This window comes from Calidris pugnax, unplaced genomic scaffold (genome assembly GCF_001431845.1).
Source record: "Calidris pugnax isolate Ruff unplaced genomic scaffold, ASM143184v1 scaffold58, whole genome shotgun sequence".
NCBI classification, from domain to species: Eukaryota; Metazoa; Chordata; class Aves; order Charadriiformes; family Scolopacidae; genus Calidris; species Calidris pugnax.
This window is the reverse complement of record NW_015090868.1, coordinates 4378162-4403816: the sequence shown is the minus strand read 5'-3', so window position 1 is coordinate 4403816 and position 25655 is coordinate 4378162. Positions and strand designations below refer to the sequence as shown.

General features: G+C 37.3%; 1 protein-coding gene across 3 annotated transcripts in view; it reads left to right on the top strand.

Moving 5' to 3' along the window:
* Positions 1-779: 779 nt before the first annotated feature.
* Positions 780-25655, top strand: part of FGL1 (fibrinogen like 1) — a 71699-nt gene continuing 46823 nt past the window's right edge. The window contains exons 1-8 of one of the 3 annotated variants that reach the window (XR_001412449.1): positions 780-916; positions 5586-5661; positions 11133-11313; positions 13712-13871; positions 15700-15797; positions 16756-16844; positions 17403-17590; positions 21439-21562. Coding sequence is in view for 2 of the 3 variants with exons in the window: in XM_014945560.1 (XP_014801046.1) it covers positions 5596-5661; positions 11133-11313; positions 13712-13871; positions 15700-15797; positions 16756-16844; positions 17403-17590; positions 21439-21598 (942 nt within the window). In the remaining variant the exon portion in view is untranslated. Of the gene's footprint in view, positions 917-5585; positions 5662-11132; positions 11314-13711; positions 13872-15699; positions 15798-16755; positions 16845-17402; positions 17591-21438; positions 22630-25655 lie in introns of those variants that run through there. The other 2 variants (XM_014945560.1, XM_014945561.1) reach the window with 2 other exon arrangements.

The following is a 25655-nucleotide window of genomic DNA, read 5'->3' as shown; positions in this document are numbered from 1 at the left end:
GAAATTAATTGTTCAGAGGAAATGTGCAACAAGTATTAGTCTTCAAAAGGAAGTTGATGGTGTGAATATTTATACTGTGGCACGTAAAACTCCTTTTACTGCTTTTGTTCAGTATTTCCTTAAGACTTCACTTTTTTCAGAAGCATTCCTTCAAGCATACATACATACATTGAACATTTTGGGAAGAGCCAACATAGAAAGAGGGCAAACAGTCAAACCAAAATGCATTTTTAAACATTCTTTGATATATTCATCTGGCTCAAAAAAACTTATATAGAAAGTGTTTTTGTCTAACCAAGTCACTGAGATCATGTGCTTCTGAGTGCCTTCCAATTTAGCTAGAAAATACTGGCTTATATCAAGCAAGATTCTTCGTCCTTTTTTTCTTGTTCCCTTTAGTGTTTGTTACTTTGTTGTTGTTTTGGTTGTGGTTTTTTTTTTAGCAGATGTCTTTTTAGTTCATCTCATCTAACATGTAACTTCTAGTCTAAGCAATTATTTTTTATTTCTAAATCAGTGGAGTCAGTCATGCTCTCCCTATACCTCTGAAGCCTAAGAGATTTAGGCTCTGATTCAGGAAATCTCTGGAGTATATAGTGGAATATGATGCTGAGAGCAATTTCCTGGATCAGAGCAGTGAAAGGGACTGGATGATCCTTTGTTATTTTTGGTCTATTTTTATTTCAGAACTGTTGTGTTAGGCACACAACTACCGCCTTCTCCTTCTTATGTTGCAATTTAGTCTTGATAACTACAACTTCTCAGTAACATTCCTGCCCAGTGACTCATAGCAGATGTAAGCCTCAACTCTACAGAATTTAATAGCAAAAACAATCGCAGCCTGGGAAGGGCTCTGGAATTCTTTGCATCAGCTTAAGAAGATTTAACAACTTTGAGTTCTGTCCAGAGGGTAAAGGTAAACATTTTAGGTACCTGTGAGGGAAGAAGGAAGAATCTGGGGCAATTGCTATAGTTATGGTTTGAAAGGAATATGTTTTTGAAGGCCGTATAATTGGTGCAATATTGCTAATGATGTATGAATGTTTTAGCAGGATATAGCTATTTTGCTACAATATCTAGTTAGTTAATAAACCTCATATTCAAATCTGTAGTTTCTAAACTTATGAAAATGTATGGCTGTATGAACAAGGCTGCTCTTAAAGGCTAAAAGTGGATCAAATAATGAATTACTGTCCATTTTTCATATGAGGAAAAAGGGGCAATTTTTGTAACAGTACCTAATGAAGCAAAATTTGTGCACGAGTTTAATCATTAACATCAGTTTGAATTTTAAGAAAGCAAATAATAATGTTTCAAGTCATTATCTGTCCTTTTGGCAGATTCTCTCTTATTTTTATTGTATTTATTAGCAATGCAACTCTTATTGGCACTGTACAAACAGGCATCTGAGTTCCATCTAGCTTGCCATCTCCAGAATTCAAAAACAAGAAAACAGGCTGACAATTCAAAATGTTCATAGCACAGAGTTTCTCTAATGTCGTTAAATAGGTTTAGGAACTTGTTATTGACATACTTGGAAAGACAGTAAATTTAGGGGAAATTTGAACATAGGATTGATTGTCTGAGTAACCTGTAAAGAAGGCCCAGGCAGAGAGAAGGAAAAAGGTACCTTTCTAGAATGTTTATTCCATAGCTTTGGAGAAGTCTTTCTGCACAGCTGTGGAAATGCACATTCCAGGTGTAATCTTTGAATAGTTATTGGGTAACCTCATATGGATATAGTTCAAGGTTTCACAAGAGTTGCCCTTAAACTTCAATTTTATTAAAGCAGAAGGTGATTCATTTTTTTCAGCAAACTGTTAAGGGCTTGTGTTTTCAACTTGAAAATGTTACACTAACTTCTTCTCACTCTCTCATGACGTGATAATTAATCTACATGTCTATTGTATGAGATTAAGATTTTCCTGGAAAGGGATCACCCCACACAAATTTGTAGGGGTTTTTTGTTTCTGTTGAACCAACACCAGTGTTATAACAAAAGCCTTGGATGTCTCTCAGCACTTACCACCTCTTTGGATTCACTAGCATCAACACAAAAATATTTGCTAAATTATGGAATTGTTTTCATCTGTGACGTGGATTAAGATCTGTAATTTTTTTTGCAGTGTTTTTGGAGTGGATGTTTTTATTTCATTGTGTGTGAATGTTTATCAGTGGTTGTATTCTCTCCCTACATTTTTTATTATTTTACCCTCCATGTCCATTTCTGGATAATGCATTTTAAATAATTGTATTACAACCAGGGTAAATATTTAAATATTTAAATGAGTTTAAGAAACTGACTTCAAAGCAGCCTTCCTAGAGAAAGGTTTTAAGCTTCCCTTAAACAGAACTCTAGCTTTATACATTTCCAAAGAGCATGGATGTACACTTCCAGAGAACTCTTACTAATACAGTCTTTCTGAAACTTTTCGTAGAGATGTGAAAAACTGTTAGCCATGTTAATTCCAAGACTGAAGCTAATGATTCAGTTAGTGTATGCAAATCACTTTGAACACATATGGAGCTTGACCCTATTAACCCTTTTCCTGTCACTGTAGGGCTGGCAGTGGATCTCCTGTGAGAGCGACAGCAGCAGAGAAATACCATTGGGTCAGACATTTCCTCTCAGAGCTTGAGTTTTCCCATCTCTTTCTAGTCTTCTTGACCTTTCTCCTTTTCTGGGAGGACAACAGCCCAAAGATTTTGTTCCCCACAACCCTTGTGCCTATTTCAGGTCCACTCTGTGGGATTATTTTCCTGTGTCCTCTTCTGTTTCAGTGTCTTCCCTGTTTCTGACTGACAGGTTTACCAAATGGAGCTCTCAGTTGCTCCCTCTTTATACACCTCGTAATTCTCTTACCTTCATGCTGAGCTCACATTGTGAATGACTACAGGATCAACAATCCATCTTGGGCTTACTGTCTAACTTCCTATCTCAAAAATGAAACTCCAGGATTAAAATATCTTGAGCAATGTATTTAAATCATCACATATAGAAGTTTATCTATGAGACTATTCCTATAAATAAGTATGTCTTTTGAGCATATCTTGGTTCGGTGCTAAGGCTGATAGATGCAAAGTTGTCTTCCAAGTGCAGCCCTTATGAAGTTCCCCATATCAGGAACATGCTTTAGAAAGAGGCATCCTTTAAATAGAAAGGTGACTTCATCTGGAGCTGACAAACCAAACCAACTGCACACCCTCTACACTCCTCAGCTCTTCGTTCCTTTTGTGCAGCTTGCTTGTAGCAGCTCACACGTGCTGTGAGGGACATGATCTGCTCTGATTCTGCCTCTTAGTCTTCTATTTTTTATTTTTTTTTACTAATATAAGTTTCTGTGAGCAGTATGTAAGTTTAACTTGATAGTTTATAAGTTTTTTTTTAAAAATAAGAATACTGTAGTTGTAAAGCAGTGTAGCCCTTTTAAGATTGATTGCAGTATTCAGGCATTCAGTCAGTGAAATCATGATAGAACAGTTTGAAAATTAACATGAGGGAGAACAGTGTGCTTTTATAATGAAAATAACAGAGAATGAAGCATAACAGTTAAATATGGCCTTCCAGTGAAAAAAAAATATAGTTCCTTCTCTCCTAGAAAAAATATTTAAGATATGCATGGAGTCAGGACAGCAATTATCAGAGATCGATCATTTGCAGGTTGTCCAGATAACTGATTTACTCTTTGGCCACTCCTCTCACAGATGGTGTCATTGCAACAGATGGCAACAGCTGCTTTCAAAACAGTACAGGCTGCAATAGTCATAATTACTACTGTCGTAAGATGAAAGTGTTTATTTTATCACAGCAGAAATCTCTGAAGTCTAAATTAACAGAATTCAATGCCAGGCGATTCTTGCAGATTCTCCCTCCCCTGCCTCCCTTTTTTAAGCCCAAAATTCATAGAATTCACCGCTTTAAACAGCAGCAGAACTTGCTACATTGAATTATGGTCAAGCTTCTAATTCAAATTATGTAACTTTTATTTGATTAGCATGAAAAACAATTTACAACTTAAAATTCAGAAATTTTATGGCATAGAAATAACTTAGCCTAAGTTTTTCACACTCAAGAAATATTTTGTAGATGATTTTTAATGGATTTGTTTGGAGTCCTTAGAGATTGACATCAGCTTAGTATAACGCTTTACAGCTTAATGGTAGGTGCTGCATATGTCCAAAATGCTTAAAAAACCCTTCTGAGCTGTCTGTAACATGAGTTAATGGGTACAGAGCACCCTCAACACCTTGTGTCTGCATCAGTTCAGTGCAAGTAGAGGTATAATGAGCTTTACACAGATATACTAGGGCTTCACAACTCTATACACTCAAATATGATGCTTTCAAACCAGAAAAAAACATTGCTTACTAAAAAACTGATTTAAATAAAGCATCCTAAGTATGTTATAGGTGGGTGTTGAAAGCCTGAAGTTTGGCTGGGCTGTGATTTGTACTCATGCATGAGGTTTTCAGAGATTGGTGAAAATAAAGTTGGACTTGTCCACTTTTACAAAAACTTAAAAACATACTTCACGTAAGCACCTTGCTTATCTTTGAACAGTAAAAAGCACGCTCTGCCAAAATTCCACCGGTGTTTTATATTAATTCCTGTAGAAACATGAGAGGAAATTTCCATGAAGTTGGTGTTTCAATAAGCAGATGCTGACATTGAATCATTAATCTCTATTATAGGTCTTATGCTTTGTCTAACCACAAATGTTTTAACATGTAGTTAGCTGATTTAGTTTTAGAAGTAGAAAAAGCAGAGTGGACACATATTTCGGTTTGAACAGGCATTAGAATATGGAAAATAAAAACATTTTCAGTTTAAAAAAACAAAAAAAGAAGCATTCCTTAGTTGATTGCTTGCAGCAGTTTAACTGAGCGATTTAGAATTGGTTCATGTATAATCTATCTAAATATTTTAGTAATTGGAGGCCTTGATTTCTCATCTCTGAGCTGAAAAGCACACATCTACCTTACAGAAAATGGTGAAGTTATATCAGGTAATGTTTGCAAGGCAGTGAGATACAGTGGTGATTCTTTTGGCATATAAAATATTTTTCATATGAAACAATGGGATTTAAAAAGTTGTGGGTCATGCAGTACAAAATATGCATAGCTATCAGTCGAAAGATACCATCCTTGACACTGTTCAAATAAAAACTGATAACTATTACGCATTTTTCCCAAAAATTATTCTATAACAGTAAAATTCTCTTTTCTGGCACACAGAAATTGCACAAATTTTTAGTTCAAGGTCAACTAGCCCAATTCGGATTTTAGTTACTTGACTACAACAGAGAGCTTTCTCCCAACTTTAAAGGACCAACAAGGAATATTGCCCTGCTTTTCAGAGCATTTTAAAATGCTATTTTGCTTTTGTCTTGTTTCACAGTGGAATGCGTGAGTTTGAATCTTGAATAGTTGTAATGTAATGAAGCCTAAATACACATTATATTTGCAATATGTAAGAAAATAATTCTAGCTAAATAGATTATTTTGATTTAATTTAATGTCAGGTGTAAATATTTAGTTTTAATGCTTAAGTTAACTAGTATTTCCTTTGTTCCTCTACTTCACAGCTTCCAAAGAATGAAGATTTTGATAATGATTGATTTTGTCCTTGCCACTAGCTTGATGGATGCCATTGGCAGCTCTGTAAGTTCCAGTAATTAAATTTGCCTATAGACTTTCTTCTAAATATTTCATTCCTTGTCCTCCAGAGCACTTGCAGTGTATCTCAGCTGCATGGGAAGGCAGAACCTTTGATGGAAAAGATTAGAATTCAGAACAAAACTGAAAGAGTGGGAAAATAACCTCAAACAATGTTCAGTGGGGAGAAGATTTAGGTAAAGAAAGAGGACACAAATGCACAAATATACAGTAGAAGACAATGACTGGCTAATAGCACTGAAGAAAGTAATCTAGTCAGTTTGTTACTGGATCCGACACAAAATAGGAGGTGATGATAGAACATCTTTGCTAAAAAAGGTATTGTATGATGCATTAACAGGCACATTGTACAGAAGGCACACAAGACAGTTATGCTCCCCTTCAGGGGTAATGCTAACTCAGAGTAACACCTTGAGTTTTGAGCAGCATACTTACAGAGAGGAAATCCTGGAACTCCTACAGCGGTGGCTTCAGCAGTAGTATTTCTGGTCATTGACACTTGGGATGAAGAATGTTTCTATCTTTTTTTTACCTTGCCCACTTGCCATACAAATTCTTCTCAAATAAGATCCACAGCTTCATATTCTTACTTGTTCCCATGTTGTTTTCTTATAATTCACACTCAGAAACAATGACCAAATCTCCTTCACTTCTTGCTCCCAAAACCTTCTGCCTCTCCAACAAAAACCCTAACACAATCGCACTTACTCCACTGCTTAAAATACATCTCACCTCACCGGTCCTGTACTGCCTGTCTTGGCTGTCCTTCCTAGTTTGATATTCAGGTCCTAACTAGCAGGGACCTGGGAGATTGAGTTGTTGATTCATAATTGCTTAGGTGGAAGTGGTTGATGAATTTACATCTAGGTGAGCATCATCGTTTGTGGCTTACATTGTCTTATGGAAGCCTTTTGTTCAGATGAGTAGCTCTATAGGTGCAGAATAGGAAGCACCTGACTCTGTAATCACTTCTGCTCTGTAGAGAGAAATAATTACTAATTCTTATAGAAGCCTAATTTAAAAAAAGGCATTAAAGTGAAATGCATTTGCTTTCTTTTGATTTTTCATTTGGAATACTATGGGCTTTAGCTGGCCCTGTAACTAAAAAGTGGGAACATTCTGAAAATTTCTAAAAATATAGGAAATTACATCGTAAGTGAAAACTGTGTATTTTTATAGTTTTCATAATGTATTCTGAGTCTAATTCATAGCGTCAGTTTTAACGGAAGCTCACGAGCTGCTAAATAATTCACAGAATAACGAAATAAAGCCAGTGAATGCACGTTAATTGCAGCAGCTGGTTAAATGTGGGACCACACGTCCAAGAGCAGAGCTGTCAGCAGTTGTTAAGTAATTGCTTCTCAACGTGTAGTACAAACAGTTGCTTCACTGAAACAAACACAACAGGTTATTTTCAGTCTGGTTTCAACCAGTGGGCACCACTGTCCACTGGAGACAGCACCACTCAAATTCATACTTTTTTCAGTCTTTCAGTATTTTGAGTATTTTCAATATTTTGAGTATTACTCAATTGTAATAGTTCAACTTTGGTTAAACCATAACAAAAGGAATAGCAATATGTTATAGCTGCTGACTCATACAACACTAAGTTACATTTTGCTTCTATATTACTCTAGAAGTGCACTGGTTTATCTCCAAGGATTTTAAAAGAGTAATCCCATAAAAAACGTGCAGCAGTACAGTAAGAGAACAGTCTGGTAACCTGCAGATCTAAAAGCCACATTGATCCACCCTGAAGTTACACAGCTAACTTATGATTGTCCCATGGGAAAAACAGGTGTGGAATTGCAGATACTAGAATTGTATTTTTGCTGTCCAGCAGCAAAGTGTAATGGGATTTGTCTGGAGTTGGCAGAAAGAGACGTCAATGAGAAGGCTGGAGTCAGGGAGAGAAAGCAAAGTATCAAAAACCAGTACTTTTCATATGAAGGTTGCTTTCAAAGCTCTTGTTTCTGCTCAGTCATTTCTTTCTTACAGTGTAGTTATTCAGTGTGGCTGGTGATTTCTTGGCTGACGCTTACTATTTACCAGCACTGTGAGCTTAAATCCTTTTCATAGGAAATTGCTACATGTAAAGCACTTCTGTTACTGCTCACCCCATAATGAGTGTCTTGTCTGCACAGCAGATGAGAATCAGCTCAGTGTTAGTTTTTCATTTTCATGAATTAGTTCCAAATTTTTAAGTCAACAAAAAGAAAAGATCACTTTAAAATGCAAAGTTAAGAATAACACTTAGAGACATAGCCTGTTGCAGACTTGTGATTATTTGATTTAAAGGAAAGGACCTTTTATGGTGGTGTAGGAAGTAGTGCCATACTGAACTTAGATACCAAGTTTTCTAAGGTACAGTAATATTTTTTGCAAAGTTCTGTGCTTTTGCTGTATAATTTAATCATGGCAGGAGAATGCCTTTTAGCAGTATGAATAGGTGGAGTGTCTGATGCATTTTCACTACACCTGGAAGAAATGCACTTGGCTGCCTGTAGCTGCCTCTCCTCAAATGTGCAGGGTTGTGCTCTCTCCAGAACTGAAAGTAGCTCTTTGTGGCCCAGACCTTGCCACATGTTAAAGACTCAGCCCACCTTCAGGTCTCCCCTATGAAATTCCAAGAGCCTGGTGATAGGGTCCACCATTTCCAGGATCTCCCAGGTCTTTTCTAAGGTATTTTACGATGTTCTCCAAAGTTGCCAGTACTGAAAGACTGATACAGGACAACCTTCTCAATAAATAAAGGCTGCAGTAGGACTGGTACGTGTGGCATGGTGGCTCCTTTATCACTCTTAATATGATTAGGATCAGTATTTGGTCTGACTGTTGACATGGCTTTTTTGACAGCTTTACTTCTACAGTTAGCATTTGCTTGTCAGGGTGAGCCTGGAAATATTTTTCATTATTTATTCACTCTTTCTCAACCCACCTATGCAGCTTTCTGGTTCTCCACAATTTTCTGTATGTACTCAGAACTAGTGTGAGACTTTGCAGAGACCTGCCAAGGGAGCCTCTTCTGAATTTCCCAATTTAACCCAGTTTTTGTGAAGGGTTTATATGAAGCTGCAGATACAAGTTGAGACAACCACCCTAGAAAGACTGCATAATAGCACATCCTTTCTTTGTAATACACAATATTTCACACATGAACCAGGGTTTATGCTCAAATAACATCCCTCTAAGCCACTGTAGCAAGTTCGCCTCTGTATGTGGATGTATTTTAAGTATTTTCTTCTCTCATTTCATGCTTGAAAAAAAGGAGGGTGTGCTAGGGATCTTGTATAGCTATCAACAACTGAAAAAAATTTCCAAGGGAGTATTTTCAAATAAGATAGGACTCTAGGGATATGAGGTCATTGGCTGCTTTGTTTACTCTTCTAAAAAAGCCTTTGGTAAACATGGCTCTTACTGTACGGCTCCTCCTTGTGGTCTAACATCTGCATGGCTTCTCAGGACCTGGCAGCCAGCAGGCAGCTGGGGGCTGCAGACACAGCGGCTGTCAGGGCAGCCCAAAGCCATAGAGGGTGACTGACCAACTGCCCGGCCCTGCCAACATGTATATTCCCCATTCTTTAATATATATAACCATATATATCAGATTGCAGTTGAGCATGAATTAATTCAGAAATACTTAAAGCAGAGGCCTGCCTTCAGGATTGTTCTGCAAAGTCTGATTATCCATTTTTTTCAGTGTTGAAATGTTTGTAAGTTTTGAAAGTGAATTGCATCCTTTCTGGTCAAAAAGCAAAGGGGCTTGCAACACTTTCCTATCAGAAATAACAGGTCGTAGTCATGACATGACTTATATGAATGTTCCTTGACAGTTGCAGAAGTTCCTCTGCTTTTTAACTAGTACCACAAATTAATTATGAAAAAAAATCTGTTAGAGTCATAACATGCGGATTCTAATTAATACTGTTAATTTAATTCAGCAAGTCTATTCTTGGAGTTGTGGTGAATGGTACTGCAAGGAAGTCAATCTAACCAGAACTGTGTTTGTGCTGCAATAGGAACTTACAGAATGGTATCAGCTTTTCAGATAGAAGGAAAAAAAAAAAATAATCACTGCAGCAAGAAAGTGGCAAGAAACATTTTGGTGGGAGTGTTCATGGAAAATAGGTGAAGCCTGAACCTGATCCAAAGTGAAGTATGTGGATGCCACTGGAGGTGCACATCAGTGTGCTACTTGGATCTCTCTGTAGTTCACTGTAAGAGGGCAATGTTCTAAGGTATCAGCTCTTCCATATGATATCAGCAACTGTTACAGGTCTACATCCTTAGCTTATGTAAATACTGTTGCCCTGTGAATAAGGCTGCCCCAATTTAGAACCACCGCGTATTCGATCTTGCATATCAGATTTCCAAAAGGTTGCCCTCTGGTTTTGCCTTTACAGTGCTAGTTGTCTTCTCGTGCAAGCACCATAGCTACTAAACTCGTGTTTGCTCGTATAAAATTGCAGACACGATATTACTGATGCAAAAACCTCATGTCACGTTGGTAAAATGTATCATAAAACCCCAAAGGCTTTTTTTCCCCATGTTGAAATCAAATTTCTTTAGTATCTATTTCAAACCGTCCAGGCTGTTTTAATTTAAGCTCGCTAGATTTGGTTCTGTTCACTTTGGCTATTTTACCATAGCCATTAATCTAAACCCAATTATTTATTGCTCTGCGTACATTCAGCATGTCAGAATTTGGAAAAGTTATTCCAGCTCTCTTGTCACATATCCCTATTTGCACCAGGGTGAAATGAGCCCTTGGTATCACCGGATCAGAATCACTGCATTTCTCACCCACTCTGCTTGGCAAAGTTAAGTGTCCAAGTCACCTCACAATATTGACTTGAAGTTTTTAGCTTTTCTTTTTCATGCATATGCGCAGCTTCTTAGGGACTGCTTATTTTAGCATGCCAAAAATGAGCTTGAAACTTTACAATATTTATCTTGGCAATGTTAAGAGTCTTATTATAAGAAGTGTGTAATCTAAAAGCATTTGATAAATGCACTATGTGTATCAGTGTGGACTGTGTTTCCTTAAAACTCTGGAATTTTAGAGCTTTCACAATGTTAATAGCAGACCTCACTGGATAATAAAGCTCTGTACATGGCAGGTGATATAGAATAAGCAATCTTTATGATAAGGCCTGTAGTATCCTGCTTTTCCCTGACGTCCTCTCTGCCTGTTTGCAGTGAGAGCTGGTGGTTATTGCCATTAAAGAGAAGGACTCCTTGAAACACATGTATATTCTGGAACACTCTGCAATTTACAAAATAATTTAACTAGAAGTAGCAAGAAGAAGTCAACATAGTGTCTGTAGGAAATTGTGACCAAAATGTTTTATTCAAGTTAAATTTTATTTATGGGTTGTTTGGTTGGTTTCTTGTGTCACATGTTAAATGCAACACAAAAATGTTGATTTTACCACAAGATATGTTTTCCTCTCTAGGATCTACAGAACTGTTTTCAAGAGCAGATACGACTTCAGGGCCAGGTGAGGCTTCTGGAACATCGTGTGAAACAGCAGCAGTTAAAAATTATACAGCTTTTAGAGAAGAAAGAGATTCAGTACAGTGACAGAGGAGATGAAAACAGTGTCATTGACTTGGGAGGAAAAAGACAGTATTCAGGTTAGAAATGAAGCTATTCTTTTGATTTCCTTTCATTGTAAAGACACCCAGAAGCTTTAGCACAATTGGGCCTATTGACTCATTGTTTTAAAAGCTCATAGAAAATTGTTTGTTTAAAACACAGTGTTCAGTTTTAACCTAGGCCTGCCTCTGCAGGCAAAAATTGTTAGTGTTACACAGTATAAATCAAATCAGGATTGAAAGGGTTTATTGATTTATTAATAGCACATAATTAAAAAAACAATAAATGAACAGTAAAATCAGAATAAATGTCAGCAATACAACAGATAAAAGACAATAATAGACATTTACAAAATGTTAATAAACAGCTACAGATTTCTAAACACGCTTCTTTGACTAATCTCAACAATTTCTAGCCCACAGGGTCAGTTCACATTGACAGGGCTCCAAGTATACACCAACTCTGTCCCAAGTCCCTGAGACATCCATATTTATACACATAAGCCTGGCATAATGACATCTGCATCTCACTTTAATAATATTCAGTTTGTTGCACCATTTTGACTGAGTTAAGTTCAGCTCAGGACATCACAGCCTCTGAAATACTGGTTTAAAGTTGTTTTTGTAATCTCACCAGCATTCTGGTGGGGATCCTGTCCCTCTGCAGTGGAAGAAGGCTGAGTGTGTTAGCCCGTAGCTGCTGGAGTGAGGCCCAAACTCTTAAAATAATAAAACACCATCCAAACTGAGAGTTGGATGGAAAATACAATTTAGGGGTCTGATTCTCGGATGATGCTTGTTTCCAGTTGTCCAGTGCTAGAGAGTCTAAACTTCCAAGATTTTTAATAGCTTTGTTTGAATATACCTGTAGTGTTTATGCTGCTGGAAGAAATCACAACATATAACAAGGCATCAAATACAATAAAGCACCATTGAAATTAAATTAAAAGCAGTTGTAAGCTTGACTTTAAATTTTATCTGTATGTTTATTTATGTATTCAGCATCCTGGAATACTTTTTTTTATTTTTTTGGCTGACTCATTTCTAACTGGAAAACATGATTAAAAACCACATTTTGCTGAAAGGTATTTGTCCTTCCTTAGCATATGCCTCAGTTTTTGATCTTAAAATGGGATTCTAAATAATGGATATAGGTTGTTCCAGTTTCTGGTGATTATTTTTTCGCTTTACTTATAGCTTAGCTTTTCCCTGTTGGTAATGCATTATTTCATTCGAGCTGCTGTAGCATTTTAGTGTGAACAGAGCTGGATAATTTGGGGTTAGATAGTGAGGGAGAATTCCACACTATATACACCTGCTAAAAATTAAAATATGATGAAGTGCTTTGCTAACCTACCAACAAAACGATGGACAAGAAAAGCTATTTTCTATAAGCAAATCAAACGTTCTCTAGAAAGACAACTTAGCTGTTATTTAAATCATGTGTTTTATTAGAGTTTATTCAAATCCTGGCATAGCTATTTTTTCTCAGTATAAAGTGTTTATTTTCTGTGTCTAATCTTCACTGACACTTTCACTGAGAAGAAATATAATAGTTCAGAAAGTTCCGAGCTGGCCTGGAAGTTCAGCCAACACGTTCATAAATTTTTCAGGGAAAATCTTGCAGTTAATCAGCCCTACCTTCGCCAGGAAAAACAGAAATGTTGAAAATTATACGTCTTTCCTGCATGGCTGCTTGATGGTAGATTACATCTAAACAAAGAACTCCTTTCATTTCTTAACTCCTAGAGGAAAAAAGATAAGATTATACAATTACATTGCTGTTATACTTTCACGAGCTCTGAGTTTTGTCATTGCTGCAAACGCTGATTAGTCATCAGCACCAATGGAGACCAGATTGTAAGCGGCAACAAGCCAAAATGGTATCATTTTACACATACATTGCACTTTTTGAGGGTAGTCTTCTACATTTTTGCACCTCTTTGCTACAAGGGACAAGAATATCAGGTCCAGAAATTGTTTCCCTTTTCTAACTCTGGTGATTCCATACTCTTGTTTTTGGCAGTTCTCCTGTGGACTTTCTGGACATAGAACTGCATGTTTGTTTTTAAAGGTTACTGTGTAACCTACTCTCTACTATGTAGAGAATTTATATGATTGTAACAGGATTCTAATGTGGTTTATACCCTTGAAAATTAAAAGTGACACCACTTAAACCAGAGGAATTATTTTGCTAGTCAAATGAAACCAAAAATGATAGTATTTTATGGTGGAAAAAAGATTATTTTAAAGAAATGTCAAAATTATTACAGCTCAATAAAGTTTTAAAACAACACAGATACAAGTAAATGTGCAAAAGTAATAAAAATATGTTTACTTATATGACATGACTTGCTTTCTGATATTGACTTGATTTCTGATTTTGCCAGTCATTTTAGTACTAAAAAAAACTGTCCGATGAACGTTTTATGAACAGATTGTGCAGAAATCTTCAATGACGGCCATAAGCAAAGTGGATTTTATAAGATGAAGCCTCTCCGGAGTCCTACTGAATTCCTCGCCTTCTGTGACATGTCTGAAGGGGGTGGCTGGACTGTTTTTCAGAGACGTTCTGACGGCAGCCAGAATTTTGATAGGTAGGTACTACACAGAATCACAGAATCACCATGGTTGGAAGGGACCTCTGAGATCATTGAGTCCAACCTTAAAAAAAAAACAACCAAAAAAACCCCCAAAACCAAAAACGTAGACATAGGCATTAAAATTGGAAACAAAGTGAAGAAACATTAAATCAGGTGGAGCTAAGTTAAAGCTTATATGAAGAAGTTGTTAAATAAAAGGGAGGAATGATTATTCTGTGGGACAACGTCCAGATGAGATACCACCTCTAGCTCTGTCTCTCTTTTGGGAGACATCTCTTCTAGTCTTTTTCTGACAGCTTATGCATTTTACATCAGGACACTTCAACGTCAAATGCATTAACAGTTGTTGGAGTAAGAACCCTTAATGACCAGTAGAGGACTATCTTGTCTTTTGCAAATAGTAAACATCTAAAAAAGTAAAAATGTAAGCAATCTGCTTGAACTGCAATACCATCAGCAAACAAGTATGAGAAGAATCCTCCACAGAGCAATTTGAAGCTCAGAAGAAAACACATTAGCTCAGACCAAGCTCTGGTATCCTCCAAGAAAGAGAAGATGGGTGAGAAACTGATTTGTGGACACCTAACCTCCTCGCCTTTGCCAAGACTCAAGCACTTTGGAGAAATGTCCAGAAGTGAAATCTTTGGTGCTGTGAGACGTGAATATGAAAACCCACAAATATTTACAGATATTAGAAGGAACAAGAAGGTTTTTAGAATCTTCACTTTGTCCAATTTGCTTTTCACATATCTTCATCCTTCTGTGGATTTGTGTCTTACCTGTGTTTACAATTACTGTAACTAACTTTATGAAATCAAGAAGCAATCCCCAGAAAGGATGAAAAACTGCAGTCCAGCCGAGGAAACTTTGCTATTCTTAGTTTATAAAATATGTTCAGACAAGCTACAGGAGCAATCAGCAGCCATTGACAATTGTTGCCAACACACAGCACCCATTTTTCTTCCTTGCCAGAGACTACCAGTGACTGAAGTCACAGGGGCTGCTTCCTCTTTTGGCTGCCCATCCACAGCCTGGTACTTTCGCCATTGGTTGAAGGCTGGCTGCTTCTCATCAAGGAAATAGATCATATTTTTGTCCCCATTAGAACATGTCATGAAACCAAAACCACTGAGAATGTGTTTAAAAGCCACTGCAGACAGGGAAAATATTCAATACTTTCAGTATACACGTTAATTCTTGAAACTAAGCATCAGTGCAAATTCAAAACTTGTTAGAATCAATAAGTAAGACAAAGCCAGAAACAGCCAGCTAATACCTCAATTTACAAAATTATATATCCAGCTGCAGGAATGTCACAGCTTAATCAAATCACAGAAAATGATAAAAAGCAATTTAAAAAGTAATTAAAAAATTTTAAAAAATAAAGAAACAGTACTTATGATACACCTACACACTCAGATCCCCTGGATTTAGGCAGGAAAAATGTTTTCACTTCAGGTAAATCGTGCTATGCCAGAGATTTGAGTGAGCTAATGGGTTTTCTTCTGGTCTTAAAATACATTAATTTTAAACCACCTTGAATGTACCCCTTAGCGCTACTCTTTACACTGGCATTCAGTGACCAGTGTAGTGTGGGATCCAGCCCTTCACATGTGAGAAACACAAATAATTCTGTGAAGATCAACAATGTAAATAAGAGAATAAAGTCTAAAATATTTGTTTAGTAACACGGGCATGGGACTAGGCTACCTTCTGAGGTTCTTTCCAATTTGAATTATTCTGTGATCTATAATTGTACGATAAAATGAGCATCCAAGCAAATTTGCTTTTTTGATAAATTAGTAATTCATACTCTTTTCAGAGTCTGGACTGACTATGAAGAAGGCTTTGGAAATTTTGTTTCGACAAATGGTGAATATTGGCTTGGAAATAAAAATCTTCATTATTTGACTAATCAAGGTAAGATTTGTACTGTAACATTAACCTTCTGTTGTTTCTGTTTCTTTACTCTTTCCAGCCCATCTTGTGTTACCCTTTTTGTTAGCATAAATCCGGAGTTCTGCTTTTAATCCATGTGGAATTCTCCAAGTTTCAGAGCAAAACACACTTGAATATATGTTTTCTAGCAAAAGGTTCGAAACTGTTGTGGGCCTGATGGCATGCAGGGAGGCCCTGCAAAACAGGGAAGAATAGATAGGAGTTTTAAGATACCTCAAAACAATTGTTTTTACCCTTTTCTCAGTCAGCATCACTAACAGTGATGTACCAATGTAACAATTCAGTTAACCAGGGCTTTATGTGGCTGCAGAGGCCACACGGAGGTAAATCGAGGCCTGTCCTGTTGATGAGGCTGGTCTTAGAAAGCTATTTCCATCTTTCTAATAGTCCCTCAGTCTAAGGTAACTTCTGCTTTGCTCTAGAATGCTGCATGTACACAACTTACCCATTGACTCAGTCAGCTAATTCATATGGAAACCAATGCCACTAGGATGTGGTCCTAGTGTAACTGTTTCATCTTCAGAGTATAAAAATCTAACTTTCCTGGGTGTCTGCTTATTGATTGATTTTCACTATCCTTTCATTACCTTTCATTTCAAACACCCTACCAAAATATAAAGCCCATAAGGCCATTTATTTTTCTTTATTTTTTTTTTTAATCTACACTGGAATATCTTTATTGGAATAATTCTAAAATTTTCCAAGCTGAATCAGGTGAATAAAGACAAAGAATAGCAAGATATGCTTTAACATGCATAAAGAAAGAAGATAAAACCCCATAAAATATGCTGTGATGATAGAGATAAGATTCATGATAAAAACATAGTTAGCATTTTAATCTTCTACTATAATACTCTGTTCTGAAAAGTAGGGAGGTAGGCTGTTTTAACCAAAATAATTTGTGTTGTTATTTCTTAAGGGAACTATACTTTAAGAATCGATCTAACTGATTTTGAAGGAGAACGGCGTTTTGCACAATATGCAAGATTCCGAGTTGCAGGTGAAGAGGTAATAAAACATTAAATAATGACTAGAGGTTTTAATGACAATATGAATTCTGTAGACAGGCAATAAATGTACGGGTTCCCTAATTTTCATACATGTTTGTGTAGAAACTTCTTATCATATTTTCTTTCTTAAAAATGCTTGGAATTTTCAAATATGTGATAACAGTGGTTTACATTGATACATCCGTTTCCCACTCTCTGTAAGATGTGTGAATCATTTGGTTTAGCAGCCATGGATAAAAGCAGTTTTTCTATTTTTGTTGATATTTCCAACAATAGTGGTACATGATGTTCTGATTTGTTGATACACACTGCAAGCTAACTCTAATCACGTTTGTATTATGTCATTTATGCATAAGGCTATTGACAAATTTTACCACTGCTAAGCTCATTATCTAGTACACAGCTTTTAAGTGGCATGACATTTCTGAGCATAAAAATAGTAGCAAATGGAACAGATTAGTTTCCTCTTTGTGGTTTCACTCTCTGACACGCTAAAGATTAAAGACATATTGGAATTTATATATTATTTTTTTCCTTTCTTCACATTTTTCATTAGCATTCTTACGAGATGAGCTGTGGTGAATACTCTGGTACAGCGGGTGACTCCCTCACGGGTGGATTTCATCCCGAGGTGCAATGGTGGGCTGATCATCGGGGAATGAAATTCAGTACTAGAGACAGGGATAATGACAACTATGAAGGGAACTGTGCCGAAGAGGAAAAGGCCGGCTGGTGGTTTAACAGGTATTCCAATTTCATATCAGTTTTGTCAACTGTTCTGCTTCACGTGTGTTCATGCAATAATAACTTATGGTAGAAGATAGGGTTGGCATTTTTTTATATATTTTCTATCTGTCCTTGACCCCTACCAGAGATCTCAGTGCTGGTAGGACTGAGACTCACCTTAGGAGGGACAGCACCTACCGCTGAGTCTGTGATAATGGTGTTTTCCATAGGCTTCCATCATCTTTGCTGTCAGACACTAAGGAGAAGATAATTCTGCCCCTTTAAGGTAACCAGTTTTTACACAAGTAGGTCATGTGGAGTTTGCAGATGTAGCCCTGTTGTGCTTCATTCTTGCATTTCTCCTGCCTTGCACCACACCAGATGTGGCAGTACTGCGGAGTATCTGACAAGTTAAGATAGTGCTTGATTATTAAGGCTCATTTTTTTTCACCTCAGTTCACAGCATCTCACTCTTGTTATTCCTTCTATATCAGGATGGGAATGTGTCCACTCAGTTTCTGTCAGTGAGCTTGGCTGGTCCGGGAGGAAGATTTTTTTTAAATAGGGTTCAGTAAAAGAATTTTAAAATCCTACTTGCATACAAAATACCCATTCAAAAAGAAAGGATAAAACTGGTAGCCTTAGCACTGTCTGGGGCAGTGAAGTTCTTTCCCGTAATTAATTAGATAAATATAGCTGTGAAGAGAAACTATGCAGTCTAGCTGTGTAATCGAGAGGCTTAAAATACAACTCAGGGAAGCAGACTTCTCCCTCGCTGTGATCTCAGTTCGCTTGGCAAGAGCTGCCAGGCTGGATCAACTCCATTGTTCCTCTCTGTTGTGTCATCCTTTGTCTCTGGTTTTTAACTCCTCATTTTCCAAACTCCGTTTCCATAAGTAGCCTGTGACCTCCTTAGCTGATACAATGTAGCTATTGACTCGATGTTTCATAATTAATTAGTCTTTTTAATACACTTTAATATATTTTCTGTGAGTCAGCAGAATGTTTGAGACATAGGGAAGAAAATCACATGTAGACAAAATTTTTTTTGTAGTTGTCACGAAAGCTAAGATATAAAAGGGAAAGCCAACTGTACTGGAGATCCTTTTCCAATAAAATCAGAACTTTTGTGGATTTAGAGGAATATCTAGACCTCAAGTAGCATAAAACTCTGACACCATGCCATGGGGTTCATTAAGAGTGAATCATCATTCACTTTTAGTCCACTGAATACATTTTTTGTCTTTTAAAATTGTATATATTTTTTTAATATTGGATTGGTATGGACAAAAGAATGACCCCTTTGCAAAAGTAGCTGTAGGGCAGAACGGGACAGTTATTAATACCTTGTAGTTGGTGCTACATAACTACTAAAGATAGCTGACTCCTACCAGGCTACTTCCTATTATGGCTGCATAGCTCATGCTCTTAAAGTCACAGTCTATCTGGATAATGAAAATGAGTTACTAATAGTGTTATTCCACTGCCCTGCTACTGACTTTTATTAGGTTAAGCCTAACATAAAACGGAATGCTGCAAAATACTAGAAAATTTCAGTATCCTTAAATCCTACCCGAAAGAACAGTACTGGCAGGGACAGGGAAGCACTCAGGACACGTATTTGTCATGCACAGATTAGCAAACACAGAAGGAATTAGTGCTCTTGGCTGGTTTATATAGGAGCTCCCAGCTACGAAGGAATGTTTTATAGCCAGCTCTGTGCTATCTGGACTAATGAAATACAGAAGAGCCCAGATAATATGAATACCAAGGGACGTGCCACAAGTGAGGCCACGTGGAAGTCGTGCAGATCTAGTTTAAAGCCACTGGTCTTGCTCCAGCTCAGCCCTTGTTGTCTGGGACTTGTGCAGAAAAAATGGCCTCTCTGAATTATTTTGTAAGCAAAGCTCTGGAAGGGATTTTCCAGCTTGGATGCAAATCCACAGAGCTGGGTTCACTCTGGTACTACACCCAGGTTATTCCTGCATCCAGGGCCTTGTGAATGTCAGTAGGTTCATAACCAGTGAAAGAAGAGCTTATTCCCTCCCCAGCACTCCCAGTTTCAGTTACAGCAGGCATGAGTGATCCCAGGGGATCTGTCTGGCATCAGGTTGGGGCCACAGATCTGACAAACTTGGCCTTCCTGCCTCTCCAGTCACCCTGGGGACAGCAGAGCTACATCCATGCGGGGACCTACTGGAGCCTGTAAGCCCAGGCAGAATTCAAACAGTTCTTCAGGGAGCCAGCTCCATCTCTCTGCATCTGTCATAAAGTTAACATATAATTCAGATAAAATGTCCACGGATAATTGAGAGTTGACTGTACTTTTGAAACTACTGCAGTGCAGTTTTTCACTTTAAAAAAGAAAGGAAGGAGGAACATAGGCTAACTTTAAGGTGTTTATTGACTTGTGAATAATGAGTGTTGCTTCAGAACATTGTGTCAATAATCACATGCCAGTTGTTTCTTTAGTATGTCCAGTTACTTCAGACAGCATGCAGCCTGTTACAGAATACTGTGTATTTTTGCTATTAGTGCCTCCCAGCACTAATTAAGAGTTGTTACTGGCACATATTGCTGTTGACAAAATCATGTTTTGCTGGCTTCCATCAAAGGAAGTAAAAGATCTAGATATCTCTTAGCAATTATGATTCTTCTCATGAAATCTGTGTTTTGATTCAAAGTAGACAGATTGCTGGCTCAACGCAGAATCTGTATGGCTAAAAAGGTTATGTCAGCTCTGATACAAGTTTGTCATTCTCAAAAACAAGGTCACTTTTCATGTCTGCAGTTTATAATCTTTCAGCTAACACATTACCAAAACTGAGCTTGAAAATTGTAAGCAACGAATAAGCGTGTATGTATGAGAATTTTCCTATGAGGCTTTTATTACAGTTTTTATTTCAGTTCTCAAAAAGTGTTGTTAAAGAAGTGCAAGCAAAGCCAACAAGACTAAGATTTGCCAGTAATAATATCCATAAGGTTCATTTGGACTGTTTTCTATTTGCGTATTTTCTGAAGTCTGCTATTGAAATCCATCATGGTGTTCAACAGCTAGACATTAACAGCACTTACAACAAAATACTGAATTGGCAGATAAACCAAGCTGGTTCATTACAATGTGCTGCAGAAGAAACAACCATTTTGCTCTCCGTACGGTTGCATGAGGATCTAAACTTCTTTCTTGTAGAAACCAAATGAGTATCAAGTTGTGCTGCTACCTATTCAAGTCTTTGAGTTTTGCAAGGGTTTTTTGTTTATTTGTTTATTTGAACTACTGGATTTGATAAACTGTAACAGCATTCCTGCTTCAGTATGTTAAAAGGACCAAAAACCAAAAAAGAAGCATAGTCAAATAAAATGCCAGATCCAGTGAATTGATATACATACGTTTAATTAGCTGTCAGATTTCATCTATTTGTAAATAGAAGTCCCCAGCTGAATAGCCAAACTGATGGTGGTCTTCAGGCTGTGTCATAAAAACCACGTGAGAAACACCACGTGGGGTAACTGCAAAACTTAAGAGGGGCTACTCCAGAACCACAAAAAGTAGAATGGAGTTTCTTTGCCAGGGTTTTGCTTGGGGTGTGCCCTGCTGCCACACGTGGCCTGAACAACTCTGGAATAATTCTCCACAGAAACAGGTTACCAGGCAAAACTCAAGGAACTTCTGTTTCAAAGAAGCTCAGAGCAATTGTGCCCTCATTAAACAGTCACTGTTCAGGTGCACTGAAATCCACAAATGCAAATTTTTGGAGCTGTCAAACTGGGCTGTTACCAACATGGCGACATTTTTGAGGCGCACAGGAGCTAGAAATGCTGCAACTTTTGGACCTTATTTATGTTTTCCTTTGCTTTTCCACCAGGTGTCACTCTGCCAACTTGAACGGTTTATACTACAAAGGCCCCTACACTGCAAAGACGGACAACGGGATCGTTTGGTACACCTGGCACGGGTGGTGGTATTCCCTGAAATCCGTGGTCATGAAGGTCAGACCAGCAGACTTTGAACCTAATATCGTTTAAGTATTTTATTAAGACGATTTATCTAGTTAATCTTTTCGCAAATCAATCCAAATTAAAACAGATGGGCAGATCTTTTGCTTCTCATCTCTGCATATATAAATCTGGAATAATTCCTCTGCAACCAGGAGTTTTATGAGATGTAAATGAGAAGGCAATCTGGCCCATGAATCTGTAGATACAAATATTAGTGCTAGTATATGTACAGGATTTATTTTAAAACGCAGGCGTTCAACTAGACATAAGGACATCTTCATCAACATGAAGAATTTTTGGTGTTTCCAGCATCTACAAATCCTGTCACCTTTTTAAAAAACAGTATTGTCACTGTCTTGTCTCAAAGATGAAAATTAATTTTACATATCACAACCAAAATCCTATTTAAATCCAAGCGTAGGGCTGGTTTACTCTGTGGATGGAATATACATTCTTTGTCAAAGCTTTAGAAGTGACTTGCCTGTAAATTCCTCTGATTTATTTGCATGTGCCGTGTACACAGCTTACATAAAAAGTATGAAGAAGGAGGCAGGGAACTGAAGGAAGAGAAGGGATGCTACCAGGCTAGAAACAATTGAATGCAGAGTACAGTAGTGGATTGTCTGTTGTTGCTCAAGCATTTCTAGGGCTGGTCACGTCATTTCAATCTAACATTCTGATGGTCAGTAATTATGCTTTTCTTTTTCTTGGTAATATTTGCTTTTCATTATGCTTTTCTTTTTTTTTGGTAACATTTGGTAACAACTTTAATGTATTGACATTTTGAGTTTACCAAAAGGCTAAATAACAAAATCTGCAACTAACTTTCATGTAAGCTGTGCTTTGAACATCGGCTATCATACTGCATGTGCAGACAGAAGTATTTCATATGCAACTAAAATCTGGCATTTTAGAGGTTCTTAGTGCTTGACTCCATAAATCTTTACTTTCTTTATATAACTGTTGGTCTCCACAAGTCTCCAAATTCCAATGCCCTTCTCAGTGACTTCAACATGGTTCTGCTTCTAAGCCTATTATCTTCTTTTCCTGTGGCCTTGTCGTGGATGGTTCTGCTTCTAAGCCTATTATCTTCTTCTTTTCCTGTGGCCTTGTCATGCCTCCCTGGGCTTCCCCCTTCTCAAGCTGCAGATGTACAAGAAATATCCTAACAGAGACTCTGCTTACCCCTGGCTTTTGTGCTTCACACCACAACAGACTCTAATAGCCAGTAATAACAAGAATTGCTGATTAGTGTTTGCTGCCTTGGAAAAGATAGGAGCACTCTCTGGAAAGCTATCTGATGAAACTTAATCTGTTTCCGTTGAGAAGATGCAAATGAAGATTTGAAAAACCACATGGATCTGAGCCAAACTTGGGCACTTTTATTTGCCTGCTTTCTAAAATAATTTTGCTTTTGTGGTTGCACTCCCAGTCTCTCTCCCTCTGTCCAAATACAGGTTTTGAACCTGGCAGCCAGTTTCAGGCAAGCTTAACATAATTGAAACTAACTTTTGGCAATCTATCAGTCAGTTTATAACTACATTGATATGAACACAGGTCAGCTCAATAACTCCCTGCATGGAGATTCTTCTACATTGATATGAACACAGGTCAGCTCAATGATAACTCCCTGCATGGCCAGAGGAAGAATCTCTGGAAAGCTATCTGATGAAACTTAATCCGTTTCTGTTGAAAAGATGCAAATGAAGATTTTAAAAACGACATGGATCTGAGCCAAACTTGGGCACTTTTATTTGCCTGCTTCCTAAAATAATTTTGCTTTTGTGGTTGCACTCCCGGTCTCTCTCCCTCTGTCCAAATACAGGTTTTGAACCTGGCAGCCAGTTTCAGTCAAGCTTAACATAATTGAAACTAACTTTTGGCAATCTATCAGTCAGTTTATAACTACATTGATATGAACACAGGTCAGCTCAATGATAACTCCCTGCATGGCCAGAGGAAGAACCTCCCATTTCCATCCTTCAAAACTGAAAGTGTGGCAAGAAACCTTGAAAGGATTGCATGGAATAAGGAGGGAGGACGTGCAGAATAACTGGGGGAAAAAAGGAGAGGTTCACAGGAAACAATCTCATTCAGTAAACTAAATCAGATTACTCCTAAACAATAAAAAACCAGATAATTAAGTAGAGAAAAAAATGGGATTCAGGCAGCTAAAAAGAACTTGATCATGTAAAAATGGAGCTGACAAAAATCTGCGGTATAGAGGTTTTGAGGTCTGTGCTTTTTGTGGTAATAGCAGGTATTCTAGATAATCCAATCTTTTTCGTGTTGTATCAATAGATGTGCTGCCAGAGATTTCTAGCCTTAATGGACCAACAGACCTACAGTTGCTTATTTGGAACCTTGTTTAATCAGTTTAACCAAATTAAATTCTGTATCTGACAGGAAGGTGTACCAGTGTATGTATGAGTGTGTATGTATATATGTATATACTTATATACAGATATATATATTTTTTTTTTTCAGTATTCAACATTAAAACAGATAATCTGCTACGTATCTTTATCTCTAATTTTATTGCAGAATTTAAAATGGGTTTCTTTGTAACTCTCCATGTAAGTCTGTAGGTATGGGTCATTAATAACAGGATGGAAGTTTTGGAATAGTTTAAAAAGATGTTGGAAGTACAGTATTTCCCGTAATAATTTTCAAATTTTTTTTCTACTCTAAGAGGAGAAGGATTTGATTCTTTGCAAAACCGTATATGACATTATGTAGAAATTGTAAAAACACCCTTAGTTTTTCATAGGAAAATGGAAAGATTAGCTCATGTACTTGAAGAGTATCAAGACAGATCATATTCCACATAATTTAAATAAAAGACACGGAGGATTTAAGTACAGCAAAGTTGGATCTTTACCACACAAAAAAGACTCTTAACATGTACAGATTGTGCTCGTAAAATCTGCAGTATTTTTTTTGTTTGCTGCAGCATAAATCCATCCTCTTTACTTCTGAAAACACTAGAAATCTTTCGGCCGAGTTAGGGTGCTTTGACATAATCTGATGTGAAATTTGACTCCCTTTCTCTCTTGGAAATCATAAAATGAAGGAGGATCAAATCTTTCTTTGTACATCTTGGAATGCATTTATATGTTTATTTGGACTGAATGCTTTTCAGAACAAGGACTTTGATAGCCTTGCTGTTTGAAAAGCATCTGGCATACTGCTAGCAACATGCAAATACAGTATTTAATTCCCACCATCTTTCTCTGGCTTTTCTTTGTGTAATAAATCTTTTTGTCCACATGCAAAACACGTGAAAGTGTTGGAATTCGAAATGGTCGTAGAAGTGTTCTCAAATAAACAACCTTTATTTTCGCAAGGCAAGTTTAAATAGCTACTAGACAAGAGAGTACAGCTTGGAATAGAATTCTTTTTTCTGCCTGGCCTGGCCTGTTTGTATTCATTTATTACCTCAACAGGTATAAACGTGTTTCTAATGTAGTCTTTATTCTTACAAGATAGCAGAACAAAGGCCAGTTTATTTGTTCAGGCATTAGGCAGAACAACATAATAACTCCCAAAGAGCTGAAAATGAATACATACCATTTGATACAAATCACATAATCCAACAGGTGAAGAATAAGAATCAAGGAAATAACAAAGAAAATGTTTTGTCAGTCATGATTTAATAAAGAACATAATTATTGCTACCAGCAACATGTAATAAAAAATGCCTGTAATATTTTTTTGTAATATTTGTTCAAGGGAAATACCTCTTTATTTTCAGTTGCCTGTTTCTGGTTTTTTTCCATTTGCTTCACATTTTGGAGATTAAAAGAATGGAAACCACAAACCCAGGTGAATTAAATGAGCAGTAAAAGAGCTTTATATGCTACCACATTTGTTTTCCCTACAGTGTCCAGTATGTGTTGACAGAGGTGAGGTACTGCAATCTGGCCGCGTGCTCTCCAGTGGAGACTCTTCTCTCCAGCTCTTCTGCCAGCTAGAACCTACCTCTCCCCATCATTCCCAAAACTCTTACTCCTGAAACCAGTTCTTGAACCCCTTTTGTAAGAAGAACATTTTGTTCTGTAAAAGCTATTTCTCTTTTTTTGCT